This window comes from Eptatretus burgeri, chromosome 15, assembly GCF_056783735.1.
Source record: "Eptatretus burgeri isolate ZD-2024b chromosome 15, Ebu_testis_v1, whole genome shotgun sequence".
NCBI lineage: Eukaryota > Metazoa > Chordata > Myxini > Myxiniformes > Myxinidae > Eptatretus > Eptatretus burgeri.
Window position 1 is genome coordinate 15,058,481 of NC_140975.1, and position 17,159 is coordinate 15,075,639.

The window sequence follows — 17,159 nt, forward strand, 5'->3', positions numbered from 1 at the left end:
AGAAAACGGAATTTTCCATCCAATCATCGACATATATATATATATATAAATATAACTTTGTTATAACATTCTCCACGGGAAGGAGCTCCGATGTTCAAGGTTTCGTGGTGATCGCTCAAACGGTTGAGGAGAAATCGAATAAAGGGAGAAAAGTGAGGCTGAAGAAAAACAAAAACCTGAGGGCCCCGGTTGGAGTTGCATAACGTGGTCAAACAAGACTCGTGACGTCTATTACTAGTATAACCTTGTTTTTATCTCTTTATTTACCTGGTTGCTCATTGCAGTTCCGACTATAACTCCAACCGTGGGTGATACGAACTACGTTATCTTTTGAGAGGTGTATTGACAGCATTAAGTATCGTTGTTTCGCCGTCTGTTTCCCACTGCCGTACAATAATCAATCCTTTTGGTATAAAACAAATAACGAGTTCGAGTTTACAAAGAAAAGTTACCCATTGTTTTTTATTTTTAAATAAAAATGGATTCACAGTTCTAACAAAACCTGAATTTAATCCCCCCCCCCCTTTCCTCTAACTTCCGGTTTTACTGTCCTTTGCGAAGTCACGTGACCGGCGTTCACTTTGCGCTCACTCTCGCCTTTTGCTTTCTCACCCTCTCGATTTATTCACCTCATCAATCAATCGACTCCTGTTTCCCTCACCGATCTCCCGTCGTCATGGTAAGTTTAAATTACTCAGTGAACGCTTCGCGAACAGAGATATTAATCCTCGAGTACAGTCAGTCGACCCGAACCCATTTGTCACTCTATCGTTAGTGTTACGTACAGTACTTGGATTTGGTTATGCGAAACGTTTCGTTTTAGTCCACAAAGCAATGTATTTCAAACCAAGTTTAAAATACAGGTTACAGGTTCTAGAGACGTTACACACTCTTCTTCTTCACTCTGGTTCGGACAACGACACCAGGAACTTTGATCGGAGGACATTTGGCCCGTCATGCCTACGTCACATCAACACCTGAATTTAATGATCAGTTTATTGGGACGGACGAGTGGGGGCAGGGCCCAAACATCATCAGGGTGTTGTGTGCACAGCACATCGAATTCCAGTTTAAATCTACTTTCGATTTTCGCTGTTGGGGTTCTTGTTGGTGGAATCATCATCCATCCATCCATCCATTCATCATCATCCATCCATTCATCATCCATCCATTCATCTTCATCATCCATCCATCATCATCCATCCATTCATCTTCATCCATCCATCATCATCCATCCATCCATCCATCATCATCCTTATCCCATCCATCCATCCATCATCACTGATGTAAAGAGCTTGGTAGGATGGTCAGAAAAGTGGTAACTTCCATTCACCAAGGATGCATACACTTTGCACGTCGACCGTGGAAATGTGAAGGCGGTCTCCAACAAGCAAGAACTTTAACTGCAAAATGTATCCCCGTGGAAAAGGACTTGGGGTGGGTCATCAATCGGCGTTGAGAACTTGAATCGCATCCTGGGCATGTTTCATCAGCAGTTCACAAAGCCTACCAGCTACTTGGTATCACGAAAAAAAAAAACCGTCACTCGCTTCAGTCAGAACTCTGATAATGCTACACCTGGAAGATGGTAAAGTCTTGTCGGACCTCAGATTCAAGGTTGATGCTGAGATTGAACGGGTTGAGGTGAGGTCAGGTATGGGAGTATGCGCCAAAGCAGCGCGTCGCTGCGTCCACTTTCCGCCGGTACTCCAGGGGCCTCCGTCTGGCCATCCCTCAGGCGGATGCCTTACCCATCCCCATCTCCTTGAGATGCCGATCAACCTGCTGCAGCCATGAGGCACATGGTCGGCCCATTGGCCTCCTCCACTCACGAGGCTCCCTCTCTGAGAGAACCTTTTGCGTGGGATCAGCATCAGGAAAACAAGCCACATGTCTACAGAGCCGCAGCTGACGCTCACGGATTATACAGGTAACAAATCTCATCTGAGTCTCTCAGTAACTGCTCGTTGGACACAAAGTCCGGCCAGCGATAGCCAAGGATTCTCCAAAGAGACCTGGTACCGATGGAGTTAAGTCTCCATCTCAGATCCTTGGTCAGAGCCCAAGTCTCACATCCGTAGAGCAAGAGTGAAGCACCGACTTAAAGACTCAGACTTTCGTCCTCCTGCACAGGTACCGACAACACCACACCCTCTGATCCAGTGAATCCATGACTCCCCAAGCCCGACCCAGACGTCTATCGTCCCCTGGCTCACAACAAGCGGAGACATGACTATCACTGCCAAGGTAAGTGAATCTCTCCATAACCTCAATGTCCTCACCGCAAACAGGTACAACCAAGATAGCAGCATCAAAGATGTCATCGAACGGGTTAAGGAGAGTAACTAAACTAGTCCGAGAGTTTTCGGGGAAACCCCATAAGATGGACATGGATATTTAAACATGCGCTCACTGTATTACCATGCAGACGTGGGGGACATGATAACGGTTCACCAATTCCTTCATTGCGTACTCAAGAGAACAACCTGAACACTTCACCATGATTGAGTTCAGAGCAACAAGACATCATCTGCTCAAACTCTTCAATGAGCAAAACCGATTGGATATGAGAAGCAAATATTTTCATCAACGGATTACTGAAGATTGGGATGGACTCCCACAGACTGTGGTGAAGGCAGGTACTACACGGACATTGAAGGTCAAACTAGACCAGCATTAGTGGATGGAGCGATTCAATCTGCCCTGATTATATACCTGTGTCACCGAACTTGGTTCGGTGAAAAGAACAAGCCGATTAGACTTCGGTTAAGGTCTGGATTCAGATCCGGTCTATCGGTGGGATACCATATGTCAACTGTTCAGCCTGGCGGAGGTGTGCGCTCCACCGAGCGTCGTCCTAGTTCCTCATGTATGCATACACCAAGTATATAAATCGACTGTGAAGGAGTGATCGGGAATTACAGGACGTCACCTGCATCCCATGCTTGATGATGATGATTATTGTATCATGTATGATTATATTACCTCCACCACCGATGGGAAGGAGGTTATGTTTTCACCCCCTCTCTGTCTGTTTGTGTACAGGATATCTCAAAATGTTGTGGACAGGTTGGGTGTGAGACAAGGAGACAAACTGATTATATTTTGGTGAAGATCCAGATCCGGATCTGGATACGAGAATTATTTAATTTTTAAAGTGATTCTTCACCATTGAGAGATAGGGTCAAAAACGATATAGTGCTGTTTAGCATGGTATTTCAAAAATGTATTGGGCCAGATATGTTCTCGTGGATCAGGCATAACGTGGCACCGGTATGCGCTCTACCGGGTGCCCTTTGAGTGATGTCATGTTTGATGTGAAAGGTGCTTCCATGTTCAAAAAGAGTAGTGAAAATGAGTTTTCAGTTAAAATTTGCTCGATCCTCAGAATATTATTGCACAAGTCTCCTTCAATCTCGGAGAACACGATGAAGGTCCCAGCTTTCTGTTCAAAATGTTTTATCTCGGCCATTGATGACATCATCGGCCGCAATTGTATTTTACAGCAATTGTGTTCAGAACTTTTATTCACAATGAAGTGGATCAATCCAGTTGTAACTATGATCACATTACTTATTTAATCCACTACGACTGCCACGGTGATGGTTACCATAACTACGAACACTGCCCACTCCTTCCACTGCCGACGACTTTAATGACCCCAATTATTCCCACCTCGTGGAGTTAACCAGGGAATGTTTTTGCCCCGAGTCTTTCACGAACCAGCTGGCCAGACCTGTTGTTTGACTGGAGGTGAATTTAGCAGGAATTTGTATTTTGCTAGGGGGCCGGTGATGACTCGTCTACTCTTTGAGAGAGACTGATGGATGTGTATCATCCACCAGCTCATGCTTCCAGATGAGACGCCCGGCTTAATGTCCATCCGAGGGATGGGGTATTTTATGAGGCTGCACCCTGCCTGCAAAACACCATTCTGACAGTTTTAGAGTCGGGTCAGAAATCAAACCCTGGGATAGACTGCTCCAAGGTAATTTTGTGCTACCTTCCTCCTCACCATCCCACCGGATACATTGATTCTTTAATAATGCCACAAATACCCTTCTTTGCAGAGCCTGCTTGGACCTAGAACGGGAGGGGCGGAATTGGAGGGACGAGTTACCGTGCCTGGGAGTTCAGAGTACGGGGTTCATGACACGCTGAGATTTGGGTAAGTTGCCTCGACAACATGATACAAATGATTTTTATGGTTAGGACTAGTCGTTCATATATTTTTTGCTCTTAGGTAAATTAATGTTTATTTATTTTTAAAATTGATCGAAGGCTCGTGGGAGAAGTTCGTAGATATATCCTAAGCAGGTGTTACCGTCACGCCACCCAGCGGGTATGGGACGGAAATACCTCCACGTCCGCCGGGTTAATTTGGCATGAATCAGCGTCTCGGAACACTACCGCAGTGACTGTCAATAGGATGAGCCCAAGGAATGTTTGTCAGTGAACCCAATCTGCCCTTCCAATCGTTTAACAAGCCAATTTCACTAAACGCTATGGAGCCCGCTCTTGATGACTACACTGGGTTTTGAGCCCGCTCATGATGACCACACTATGTTTCATCAAAACAGGAATTTATGATGGGAAAAAAAGTGAAGGAAGAAGACCATGGCCACACCGTGGCGATCATAGACGGTAAACAATGAATACAATAATCACGCATGCCCTGACGCGACGTCGGCTTAACATTGAACCTCAACTCTTATTCTCAGGAAGGATGAGACTGACTGGAGATGACAAGACAAAAAGAAACCTGGGTGGCATGAGCCATGCTCATGCGTGGTGTCCCTTTTATTTTGGTGGGGGAACTCCAGGACCCATTCGGCAGTTAGGGCCCCATTCGACGTGCTGCAGTTTGGTGAGGGGCTTGTGCTCATAGCCTTCCCCTCTGGGACTTGCGAACTGTTCGCCCGAGGACCACACGAATCGCCAGCAACCCGCATTCCACGTTCTCCGCCTTGTTTCACCCAACAAACCAGGAACTTGAACGGTAATGTTTGGACTTGAACAGGGCCTCCGTCTCACCATCCCTCAGGCAGATTCCTGGCCCATCCCCATCTCCTTGAGATGCCGATCAACCTGCTGCAGCCATGAGGCACGTGGTCAGCCCATTGGCCTCCTCCAAACAAGTTTGGACTTGAACGCTAATCGTCCTGCACAATCTGTCCTTTATGGAACTTACAAGCCTGTGCGGCTTTGTGATCATCAGGTCAGGTCGGGTATGGGAGCATGTGCCAGAACAGCGCGTGATCATGGTGATTCAAAAAACTCAAACGAGACCCAATTCATTATTATGTGTATTCAAAGAAGATGGGAGGGTTGTCAGGGAACAAGCAACCATTTTGTTTTTTTATTGAATTTATTCACTGATGTCAAAATTTGTGCCCCAGATTTTGTATGGATTAAAGAGCCTTCAAGGTCCCCTGACATGCAAAATAAACTTGTTATCTCTATTATAATACCAAGCTTGCACACTAAAAACTCGGCTCGCCGTCACACGATCCCTATGAAATTGCTGTGGCACTAAGCGGACATGCCGACAACGTTTGGGAAGTCTTGGCGTTCCATAGTACCACTTGCATTTTGCACAATGCGTATTTTTGTCATTCCCCGTGTACGGTCTGCCGTCTGCTACCAACTATGTTGTACTGCTGTCCCGTGCATGTGCACGGGTATCGCTAGTATGTATATATTAACTTGACCTTCCTCGTGAAGAAATCACCCATGTTTTTTTTTTTTAATCAAAAATGGGATAATTAGAGCAATATTTCAATCATTTCTGGAGCTATTCACAACTTGCTCTGCCCCGCCCCTAAAAAAAAAGGACTTCAGCGAATCGCAGCATGACGTCACATACAGAAACTCGCACAGAGTGGATTGACTCGAGATCTCGAGTCTAAACCAGCGTTTCTCAACCTTTTTACCCTTGTGGAACCCTTGAAATAGTTTTCATGTCTCAGGGAACCCCAACATAAAAATTATTACATACCATTATTAATATCTAGCTCTTTTATATTTTTATCGTAGTTCATGTGGTAAATAAAATATTTTTTTTCGGATACCTGGTTTAAGGAAAAAATGACGCCCTTTTTGTCAAATTTATTGGCAATGAAAAAAAAAACATACTGCTCGTTTATGAGACCTAACACCGAGGTTTTAATTCACAAAAAAAAAACTTTTTTTATATTAAAAAAAAAAAAATACACACCTCATGTAACTTGATAAACAAAACTTAAACAAATTAAGCTGAAGCAATAAAGGTAAACAGAAGAACTAATCGAGACAGACAGAGACAGACAGAGACAGACAGAGACAGACAGAGACAGACAGAGACAGACAGAGACACACACACTTCGCGCTAGGAAGCACAGAGAAGATAGATGGACACCGTGCATGCGTCCCGTACTTGAGTCAGTCACTCAATGATACACGAATCCGCCGCATACAGGACGTCTACTAACCAGTGAGGGCAGTTTCACACTGGCGCCATATAGACATCGTTAAATACATTCCCTATGGTTGTTAAAATTGTAAATAAAAAAAAGGTTGAAGCCTCTATTATAATAACGAAGGAGTTTCCAACAATATGCCGTACGTGTATAGTAAAATTACGAATATTAAATCAATCAAAAACTACTCAAAAATACATTAGCCTATTTATTACTGTTTCTCGCGGAAAGCCTAGCGACCTCTTGCGGAACCCTAGGGTTCCAGGGAACCCCGGTTGAGAAACACTGGTCCAGACTAGTCTGATAAATCCGTCGTCCGTCCGACTAGGCCGATAAATCCGTCGTTCATCCGACTCGGCCGATAAATCTGACGTGCTGTAGCTTTTATTTATTATTCTTTTTTTATCTTGCCAAAACGAAGTTTTTGCAAGATATTGTGACGTCCACGGGACTTGAACAGTCCCGCCAACGAAGAATGAGCCGAAACGATGGAGGCGGTTTATTTTTTATAACCCAAAGATGGCAGTTTTAATCGCTCGACCGCAAACGGGACGAGGAAGGTGGCACGAGTCGCTTTTCACTGAGTTAATAATGTTTATTTCTCTGACCATAAATAATTAGACTCGGCAAGAGGAGGGATCCGGGGCGATTCGACGGGATGGTGGTGTGGGTTCGGGCGTGGGGAAAACACAAACAATTCCAATGGATATACAAATCTCAAACCCTCTAAGGCGCCAGGTACACAGACACACAGACACACAGACACACAGACACACACAGACACACACAGACACACACAGACACACACAGACACACACAGACACACACAGACACACACAGACACACACAGACACACACAGACACACAGACACACACAGACACACACAGACACACACAGACACACACAGACACACACAGACACACACAGACACACACAGACACACACAGACACACACACACACACACAACGTAGCTGGTCCTGGTGGTCAGGCTGGCCCGTGGTGTTGACGCCACAGTCCCTGGATTGGCGCCGGACGAGCTGGCGTTGCGCTCGTCTGGGGCAGGAGACACCGTGGTGTTGTCAACCTCCTGGTGTCGGCCCAAGTCCGCTCACAGCCGCCCGGGAGCCAGTTCTGGCGCCAAGTTGCGAGCAGGAGAGGGAGGCAGGTCCGCCCGCCGTTCGACCCTGTACTCCGAGCCAGCAGAACCCCAGAGCCAACCGAGGTGAGGCACGAGGCACAGCAAGGCCACGAGACACGATCAATCCAGGAACGAACCAGCGCAACAATCGAGCACGCTCCGAGCACAACAGCCTCCACCAAAACGGTTTCTCTTTATCGATCTTCTTCTTCCTCCCTTTTCCCTGAACAGAACATTTTTATCCTCGAGGCCTCGTCACTTCCAATCGAGCCGTTTTATTGGCCCTCTGCCGTCGCCTTCCGCCAATCGTGATCACGGGGCGGAGCCATCCGCAGCACTGTCCTGTTACGTCACGGCAAGCCTCCAGGGAATACTAGAAGGGTTTACGCAGACACACTTACCCTAACCCGTCTCCCTATCTAATTACATGACAATTATCATTTCCCCCTTGAAGAAATGGACATTTACGAGACAACTTATCACCACTGAATTGCTACTTATTACATCGAGATCCTGGTACACTCGAACAGCATGGCATACCTAATTAAACATCCTAATTACCATTTGAATGCGTACCCCCCCTCAGACGTAACAATATGTTAGTCAGCTTGTATGTTTTTTTTTTTGTTTTGTTTTTTTTTGTTTGTTTGTCTGTAATCACGTATAAAAAATTCTGCAGAGCACAGTTATCATTGGAAATTTTTGTAACTTCGCATATCAGAGGCCTATAGAGGTCCCTTTCAGCGCATAAAATTTTGAAGGTCAAGGTCACTTTGTCACAAATCAGGGGAGTCGACGAAACCCTTATTTTTTGAGTAATTTTGATCGGATCGTCTTCAAACTTCATGGGAATATAGTTCATGGTCTGGCGCTCAGCTGATTAATTTTTGGTGGCGATTGGCCTTGACCTTCATGGTTAGCGCCTCAGGTCAAACATATTTGACCACAAGGTCAAATTTTCAAGTTTTAGGAACCATATCGTGTCGTACCTCAAATTGAACACCTCGATGAGTGCTTTCTAGATATGTCAAGCTTGAGACATTATGACGTCATTTGGTGACGTTATGAGGCAAAAGCATATTTTTCATGGTTACTCTGTAGAACGATTCTCATCGGAATCTCTCTTAGGCAGATATTCCTCAAGGAGTCGCTCCTGGTGGATAGCAGCTCTGTTCACCTCAGTGTGACCTTAAAGAAGTCACACGTGGTCACCTTTTGGCAAGATACGGCTCACCCTGCGGGTGACATTGGTTTATTTTCATTGTTTTCTACTGGTGCTACATGACGACAGTAGGAATAAAATGAATAAAAATGCAACAGAACGTCAGATTTATCGGACTACTCGAGACAATTGTGTCGCAAGATGTGTTCTGCACACAAGTTTTCATCGTATCCGGACAGCGAGATTGCTTCGTTTTATGCGCGGAGAGATACGGCCGATGACATGTGCTGGCCTTGCTTGTGATTAATTCGCCGTGGAGCAACATGTCCGCTGCGCTGCGCTGTTCACGTCACCTCACTAAAATATTTCTGATATCGAGCAGTATGCAAGTCAAATTTACATTATTGAATTCCGAATAGGATTTAGTGTTACCAGTTGTTATTTCCGAGTCTTCCTTCGATGTCCTCCCGATCATCATGAACTCCGGGAATTTCATCGCCATTTTCCTCTGCTTGTCCTGCTTCGGGCTCGAACTGCTAAGGCCGTATTTCATTTCCAGCTGCCTGAATTTACCTCCCACGACTATGTTATCCCACAATTGTCAATGTGATTCAAACCAAAATCCTTCATTTCTCTCACACTCACTGTCGCTACCAGACAAATGAAAGTTCATGTCATCCATTATTCAAAACCAAATGTTCGATTTTTTTTTAAAGCAGAAATGAACGAAGCGATTGAGTCGACCAATCAAACGTGGCAACAGACTGGAAGCCAATAGAATCATGTAGACCACCAACCCGAGGAATTTACGTGCAGCCTTTGTCATCCTGTAGTTGACGTCAGGTGGGTTACGCCCCTTTCAGGAGAATTTTTAGGGGCGTTCCCGAAGAGGTTTGTTTTTTTTTATTTTACATTTTACAGAATGAGTTTTGTGAAAAAACATTGTCACATCTGAAATCACGATGAAAAACTCCTCGAGGACATCTATAAATGAAATTTATGTACTTTGGCATGTCAGGGGACCTTGAAGTAAACTATTTCTTAACAGGCTCTTAAACACACCACAGTAGATATACCAGGAGAAGGACAAGACAAATACCAGCTATGGCCTGCATGGGTGCTGTGATGCTCTATATAGAATGAATGGCTGCGTAGCCCGGTCGGGGAATGTGGGGGGGGGGGGGAAGGGGCAGTGCATGCCACACCGATGGAAGCCCCTTTGTGCATCACGCAGGTCCAGCTTGGCTCTCCATGCCACATGTACTGGACTAGACTCCCACCAGACCGCAGTGTGACCTCTGGACAACTGTACTGGGAGCCCCCACTGTGGGTGTGCTGGCATTATGTGGGCACCCAGGACTACCCACATTGTGAGGTCACCCTGCTTTGTCTGCCTCACACTGATTGGTGGTTCGGCAGAAAACCATTGGGAAATTCCTCCACTGAGCCTCTCGACTCTTTCTGAATGATTGAGGCTTGGGTTTTGGGGCCAAAACTAGCACCACTTCTGTGTTGCGATGCCGGACTCCTCTATAAAGCACATTTAAGATGGGTTCCAAGGGAGAGACGGTTTTAGATGCAAACATTAGGGAAAGAAGGCGACAGCTTTCTATACAAATATCGACACGTAATCCTTTATCACAAATAAATTTCCTCACTCTTATGCGAAGACATAAAAAGGGAATAACTATTTCTAAGCGATACAATCTTAACCCCAAGAAGCCATTTCCACAACAATATTATTTATTCATTTGCATGAATATTTGAGTAATGAAGTTTGCATTCGTCACAGAGTTGTGGCTTGTGGTCGATGTGATGGTTCAGTGCAGTTTGGTTTGTGAATATAAAGGTTGTTTGGTTGGTGCCTTTTTTTTTTAAATTGGGTTAAGGTGCCATTGGTGTCATTGATTTATTTATTCTTCCCACTGTCCTTGTACAGGTTTACAAGCACACTTTCCCAGATCAAAAATTCACACCCCCTAGAGGCCTCCGAACGGCTGTACTCAAATCCTGAGCTCATGGCAGGCCTAGCCGAGCTCCGTGTCACACAAGGCTTGCACGCACCGCTACGTCTGCTCAATGAACTAAAGATCACCCACAAGGTCTGTATTCTTTCCAATTTGCATTCTCAGCAGCACTTTTGAGGGATTGTTTGAAATACCTAATGCCATGCATCTTTTGATATACATGTTCACCTGAGTACTGCACCTGAGGGATTGTTGTTAATGTTTTGGAGAAAGATTTTTCCACTTCCAAGGTCAATCCCATGAAACGCTCTCTCCCACTCACCACCCTCCCTCATTCCTTTTCTAGGCTGGCAGGTTCCCTTGCCTCAACAGCTCTGGTATTGGAACAGCAACGGTCTTGGGTGCAGATGAGCGGATCGGATTTGAAGACTTTTTGAATGGTGTGCAAGGGCAGACAGCTTCTGCTCATTCTTCACTGGTTTTAGAACTTTTCTTTAACAACACTGTAGTTTACCTAATATTTGTGCGTAATTAATTTTCGTCATTTTATTTTTTATTTTCCACAAATTGTAAACTTATTTATTTGAAACAAAATATTTATCTGAGCAACAAGAGAACATTTTCTCAGCACGAGTACACCTAAAGTTGAGAGTTCAATACGATCGCAAATTTATTCAATTAAAAATCAGAAGTCTGCCAAAATTAAATGCCTGTTTACAAGACTTTCACAAAACCAGCCTTCAAAAGACCAGCCTTCACAAAACCAGCTTTGATGAGTTCCTGTCATTTGCCAATTTCCTCATGGCACTTGATCAGCCAGTGGGCATAGATGGGCTTCATAATTGTGGTCTTTGTGTCGATGTCAACCTGCTGATTTCCCTCGCCAGTCAAATCTCCCAACAGACATCACTTGACCAGCATACTGAGAATGGAAGCACCTGTCCAGTTCGGTCTTGTATTCCTTGTTCACGGACAGATGTGATGGCTGGAGACGGTTGCTGCCGCAGGCAGGAACAAACACTGTGAATATATTGTTTCTGCTCAGCTTGGCGAGCAAAGCATGGTGTTGGCTTAGTGGTTAGGGTGGCTGGCTTAGGATCTTAGGGTCCTGAGTTTGAGCCCCGGTGGCTGCGGAATTAACACCACGTGGGGTTGACTCAGCCTGTCTTCCTTCCGAGGTCGGCGTAATGAGTACCAGTGTTCTGGGAGAGGGGCACAGCATCAGCAGTGCAGCCGTGCTACCAAGAAATGATAGCTACCCCAGCAGCCAAGCTGCCATATGCAAGAACAGAACAGATGGGCGAGCAGATCTTCTCCCCGGTGTGCTTTAGAGAGGTCAAAGATGATCTCCTCTCTTACTTTTTCTCGGATTTCCGGGCATTAAAGTATGGACGGCAGCCTGTATGGTTTTGGCTTCTTCTTGCATCTCACAATGCTGGAAGTTTTGGCAAGCCAAAAGCATTCGGAGGATTTTGAGATTTTATCCATTTCCACGACGACGTCTTGTTCGGTGACGGTTCTGAAGATACTGTATGTACAATATTGGTTCACGAGTCAGGAAGTGACCACTATATTCGTTATGGGTGTGTGTCTGTCTGTCTGTCTGTCCCGAGCATAGCTCCGTGGGTTTTGATCCGATCCTGATAAAATTTTGGTGGGAGGTTTATATCATGATCTCGTTGTGTTTTCCTGAGAATGGGCGTGGTGCGCCCATTATTGGCGGAGCCACGCCCAAAAAACTTGTTTTTAGGGGGTAGCCGATTTCAAGTTACATCTTCTCCGAGGGGGTTTGTCGAATCTGGCAGGGGATTCAGTATTTGGTTAGCCCAATGGCACCTGCATAGCCCCACGGAGCTCGATTTTTCATTTTCGTCCCAAGGTCAAGGTCACAAGGTCACGAACTTAGAAAATTGTGAATTTTGACATAGAAAATCATAAAACCGCCCAAACTTTGAGAGCTAGGATGACAATATTTTTTATGCATAATCTTGAGGTCATTCCCCACCTAAAGTCTTGAAACCATTTTGCTGTATCTCGAACACCTTGCCCATGGTGCCCCCTTCAAGTTTGTTTTTACGCTGATTTCATCAAAGTATGGATAATCCGAGGAGTGCGAAATGCCATATAGCCTATATGACGTTATATTGTTCCTGGAATGTTCCAGAGGAAGTTTTGCACCAAAGGTCATAATCCTTGACCTTTGACCTTTATAGTTCACAAAGGTCAAATTTTCAAAGTTGTGGGAATCGAACCGGGTTTTCGACCTTCTTCGACGAACTAACTCCAATAAGCTAAAGCACGTCTCCTGTTTCCTTATTTGAATGTCCACAACATTGTTTTGTGACCTTTAAAGGTTATGCAAAGGTCAAATTTTCAAAGTTGTTGAACGAAACCGGGTTTTCGACATTTTGCAGCTAATAACCTGTCACCCATACCACATCATGTTGATCATTTTTATTACTTGGTCAAACATTATCACATTGTCTCATCCTTGACTTCTGAAGCAATCTACATCATCAAATACCGCTCGTGAACCATCGTCGTCTTCAGACTTGTTGATTTGACGTTTCAATGAGGATGATTTTTGTCTCAACTCGGTACCACTTTTACAGCTGAGCAACATTTACTCAGATTTTGACACTTTATTTCATGTTGCCGTTATGAATTATGCACATGTGTTGTTTTATCTACGTGGATTAGCATCAACAGTGGTCATGGTGGCACGGTGTCCGACTGTGGCGCCATCTTAATTTACATTTTCCGGGAATGAAAATATACACAGCTATACATTTTCCATGAATTATAATTCCCACAAAAATGGTTTGAAAGTCAAACCGTGAAATACAATTCCCACGTATATTAAGTAAACTGCAGTTATCATTGTTTATCTTATATGGAAGGCAATGGGCCAAGAGCACTCTGAACCCACAATAATTATTTTGATATATGTCCACAGTACTGTGCGACAGTCTCGGCCACCTTGGAAGTATTTTTATCGTCACATTGGCATATTTTGATAAATAAAAGGTGTTATAATGATCCTATGCCTGGTGTTGGCTTAATGGTTAGGGTGGTGGGATTGTGATCCTTGGATCCTGATTTCAAATCCCACGTGGTTGTTGAATTAATACCAAGTGGGTTGACTCTGCCTGGTATCCTGTGTCGGAGTGGCGAGCCGTCCACGATTGTGTCCAATAGCCAAGGAGACTGTTTAGGCAGTACCAACGCTCTGCACAGAGTATGGTCCTAATGGATGGATAATGATCCTGTTTTTTGTTTTTAAATAAAAACTAAAAACAACCAAAATTAAGAGATGAATTATGGGAAGTGTTGCAGAATGCATGGAACAACCTCCCAATGTAATTTCTCCATTAATTGCAGGAAAGCTGTTTTGTATGAAAAAGTGGTCACATCAAAGATTTTAAATTTCATGCATTAATATTGAAGAACATAATTCATTGCTATTTCTCGAATAAAATATAATCATTATTCTGACTGGTGTACCAATCCATACTCTGTTTCAGAGCGTCAGTGCCACTGAAGCAGTTATTTGGTAAGGATTGTGCTGGATGGTTTGCCATTGCCTTCCCAGCAGTAGTTTGGGCAGGGATTGGGAATTTGTTCATGGTGCTGGGGATAGCTCACCTACTCTTGGTGAAGGAACGTCCACTCACTAATACTGGCGGATGGGATGCCCATGTTTTTTTTTTTAGCGTACATCGAGAGACGCCACACACATTGATGAATTACCCTGCCTGTGACACACCAGGATGACTGTTTATGGCTGGGTCAGGATTCAAACCCAGGCTGGACAGCTTATGCATATTTATAGGCCATCCTGCCAGCCTTATGCTCATTATAACAACTTATTTTTTCAAAATACATTATGCCAATGTGACAATAAAAATGTTTATTTTCAATATAGCTGAAGACTTTTCACTGTAACACACACACACACACACACACACACACACACACACACACACACACACACACACACACACACACACACACACACACACACACACACACACACGTGCGTGTTTTCGATGATGCATATTTTTTCAGCTTCTGCGTCTCAAGGGGGTGTGTAGCTTATGTGCTAAGACAGTGAGAATTGAAGGGGAAGCATATGTGCTCTCGAGGATGACGCAGGATCATTATTCCATTCTAAAGTGAAGGGTAATAATATAATATAGTGCTATTCTATTCGAAATTAACAGCCATTAATTCGGTTGGTGCCATTAAACGGGTTTTTATCATTGTAATTTGCACACCGTACTGTATTTCAGACTGTACTACTTTGGACATCATAATCGAGTGATGGCAGGTAACTTTCGTTGTAAATAATTTTCGTAAAACATTCCCAAAAACCCCACGATATGAGTGGAGAAAACAAGCTGTATCTACTCCATCAAGCACTCCTGATAAGAGATCTCTCCACTTTTCTAAACCGCCACCGCAAAGCCCCCTCACCCACACATCTCCAGGCCTCGATGCACAACCTCTTCTCCCATTATTGGTGAGTACAGTGCAGTACTGTACTCATTTATTTTTCTTCTCTTTTAATGTATTTATGGTGGGTATTTTATTAATACATTTTGTGGTGTTCTATATTGATTTTCCGAGTTAGTACATCTTGCGTTTAGTTAGATTTGGTCCCGTCAGCCGTCCAAACATCAGCCCCCAACCCCAAGGACGCAGGACGCATCTTTGATTTGTAATATTATGTCCTTGGGGAGATCTTTTTCGCTCTCTGAATTTTCACTGTACGCTACATATTACTTTCATGGATGCGTCTATTCTGTATCGTGATGAGTGCCAGTATACATACATACATATATACAAATGTACATACATACATACATACATACATACTAATTTACTTACATACATACACGTACTCTTCATGTTGCTAATGTGTACTGTCAGTTTTTAGTGCTCGCTGGTAATGTGAACAATTTCCGAGAATGTATCAAGGCCACAGCGGTTGTTTAAATATTTAGTGAAGTGAAAGTCTATGTAAAATGGACGTTGGGCTTTATTGAATTACAAAGTGATCAAATAATCGCGTCAATCATGAAATCGAAATCAGGATTCGGGGGATATGGTGACCGGCGATGGCTGAGATTGTGCACAATTCCCTGAAAATTTCATCACAAAGTGTGGCTTTGCTCACTAATATCATAAGAGGAAAGTGTGGGGGAAGGGAGTGAGTATAGTAAAAATAGTTAGAGGGAGGGAGGGAGGCAGGGAAGGAGTGAAGGACGTCGTATCGGCTTCCTCCCGGTGTTTGGCACTTATGGCAATTGTAATCGGATCAAGTTGCAAATGTGCTATTTAGTTATTAATTGGATTTGTTTATTGAGTGTGCATCGCTCGACCAAATAAAAAGGACATCATTGATATCTCGTCACCAATATCATGAGAATCACAGAGAAGAAGACAATAGCACAACCAACTCGAGATTTCCCACCTCCCCCCTAAAGGTAAAAGGTGTGAAAGGTCCGTTTCAGCCACACCGAGGCCTCCGGTAAAGTCGAACGCTCTGCGAGCCTCTTTACCTTTTCTTGAGGTGGATTGGTGTTCCCATTTTCCGTTGCAGCTCTCACGGCGTCGGTGATCATAGCTTCTCTCCGTGCGGCAGTGATGGAATGGGCAGCAAGAGATAACGCAGCTCATTACCACAGGATGCGTTTGAATTTCATGGCATAACAGCTGTGTCCATTTTTCGTTTGCTTGATTCATTTGTATTTTTCACTGCCTGTTAGTTCGTTTTAATGAGATGTGGTGGAGAACTGCCAGGTAAAAGGCAAGTATGGTGGTTGTGGGGTTAGCAAACACAGGGGTACACTGCACAGATGTAAAACGAATGGCTAGACTGGGTTTGGAAAGTTGGACCAAAAGACCTTTTTCCACCCCAGCTTTCTCATTTGAAAGACGATAAAGAGAGTCCAAGCATCTTACATTCTCGTCGATGTCACAAACGGTCCCATCGGTGCATAAAACCCGATATGTTATCGTTGCTGTGTTTGCTCTCGCTCTTCTCTGACTGCGCCCTCACCCCCAAACCCTTAGATCCAGAGACCAGTGAGCTGATGGGTGAACCCCATGTTATGATAGAGCGAGCCTTCAAGCTGAACTAACAATCTCCGCTGCACACCTGTCAAAATCCCAGTTCATCTCACGATGTTTAACTCTTTATCTGAAGGTTCCATTGAGTAATAAAAAATTGTTCAAAGTCAGCGCTTGTCTCTGTTGTGATGTGTGTGGGTTGGAGAGGGCAGTTCAATAAATGTTGGTTTGACGCTGGAGGCTAAATGTTTACAACTGAAATACCCGGGTACTCGATGCCCCCTTGGTCCAGCTATCCGCTCATCTGTATACATGCAGGGAGCTTCGAGAGCTGTTAATATTAACTCGAGGCTAAAG

The 17,159-nt window shown here is 44.3% G+C and overlaps 1 protein-coding gene across 1 annotated transcript; it reads left to right on the forward strand.

Annotated features, from left to right (window-relative positions):
• Positions 1–523: 523 nt before the first annotated feature.
• Positions 524–16,972, forward strand: POMP (proteasome maturation protein). The gene is made up of 5 exons (XM_085858579.1): positions 524–679; positions 4,071–4,168; positions 10,700–10,862; positions 11,074–11,167; positions 16,806–16,972. Exons 1-5 carry the CDS (start codon positions 677–679, stop codon positions 16,871–16,873), a joined length of 426 nt encoding a protein of 141 aa, XP_085714705.1. The 5' UTR covers positions 524–676; the 3' UTR covers positions 16,874–16,972.
• Positions 16,973–17,159: the final 187 nt, after the last annotated feature.

What these genes read in the sequence shown, in the direction of transcription:
- POMP (XM_085858579.1), top strand. An exon ending in CATGACACGCTGAGATTTGG is followed by an intron (nt 4,169 to 10,699) that starts GTAAGTTGCCTC and finishes GTCCTTGTACAG; the next exon opens with GTTTACAAGCACACTTTCCC. An exon ending in AACTAAAGATCACCCACAAG is followed by an intron (nt 10,863 to 11,073) that starts GTCTGTATTCTT and finishes TTCCTTTTCTAG; the next exon opens with GCTGGCAGGTTCCCTTGCCT.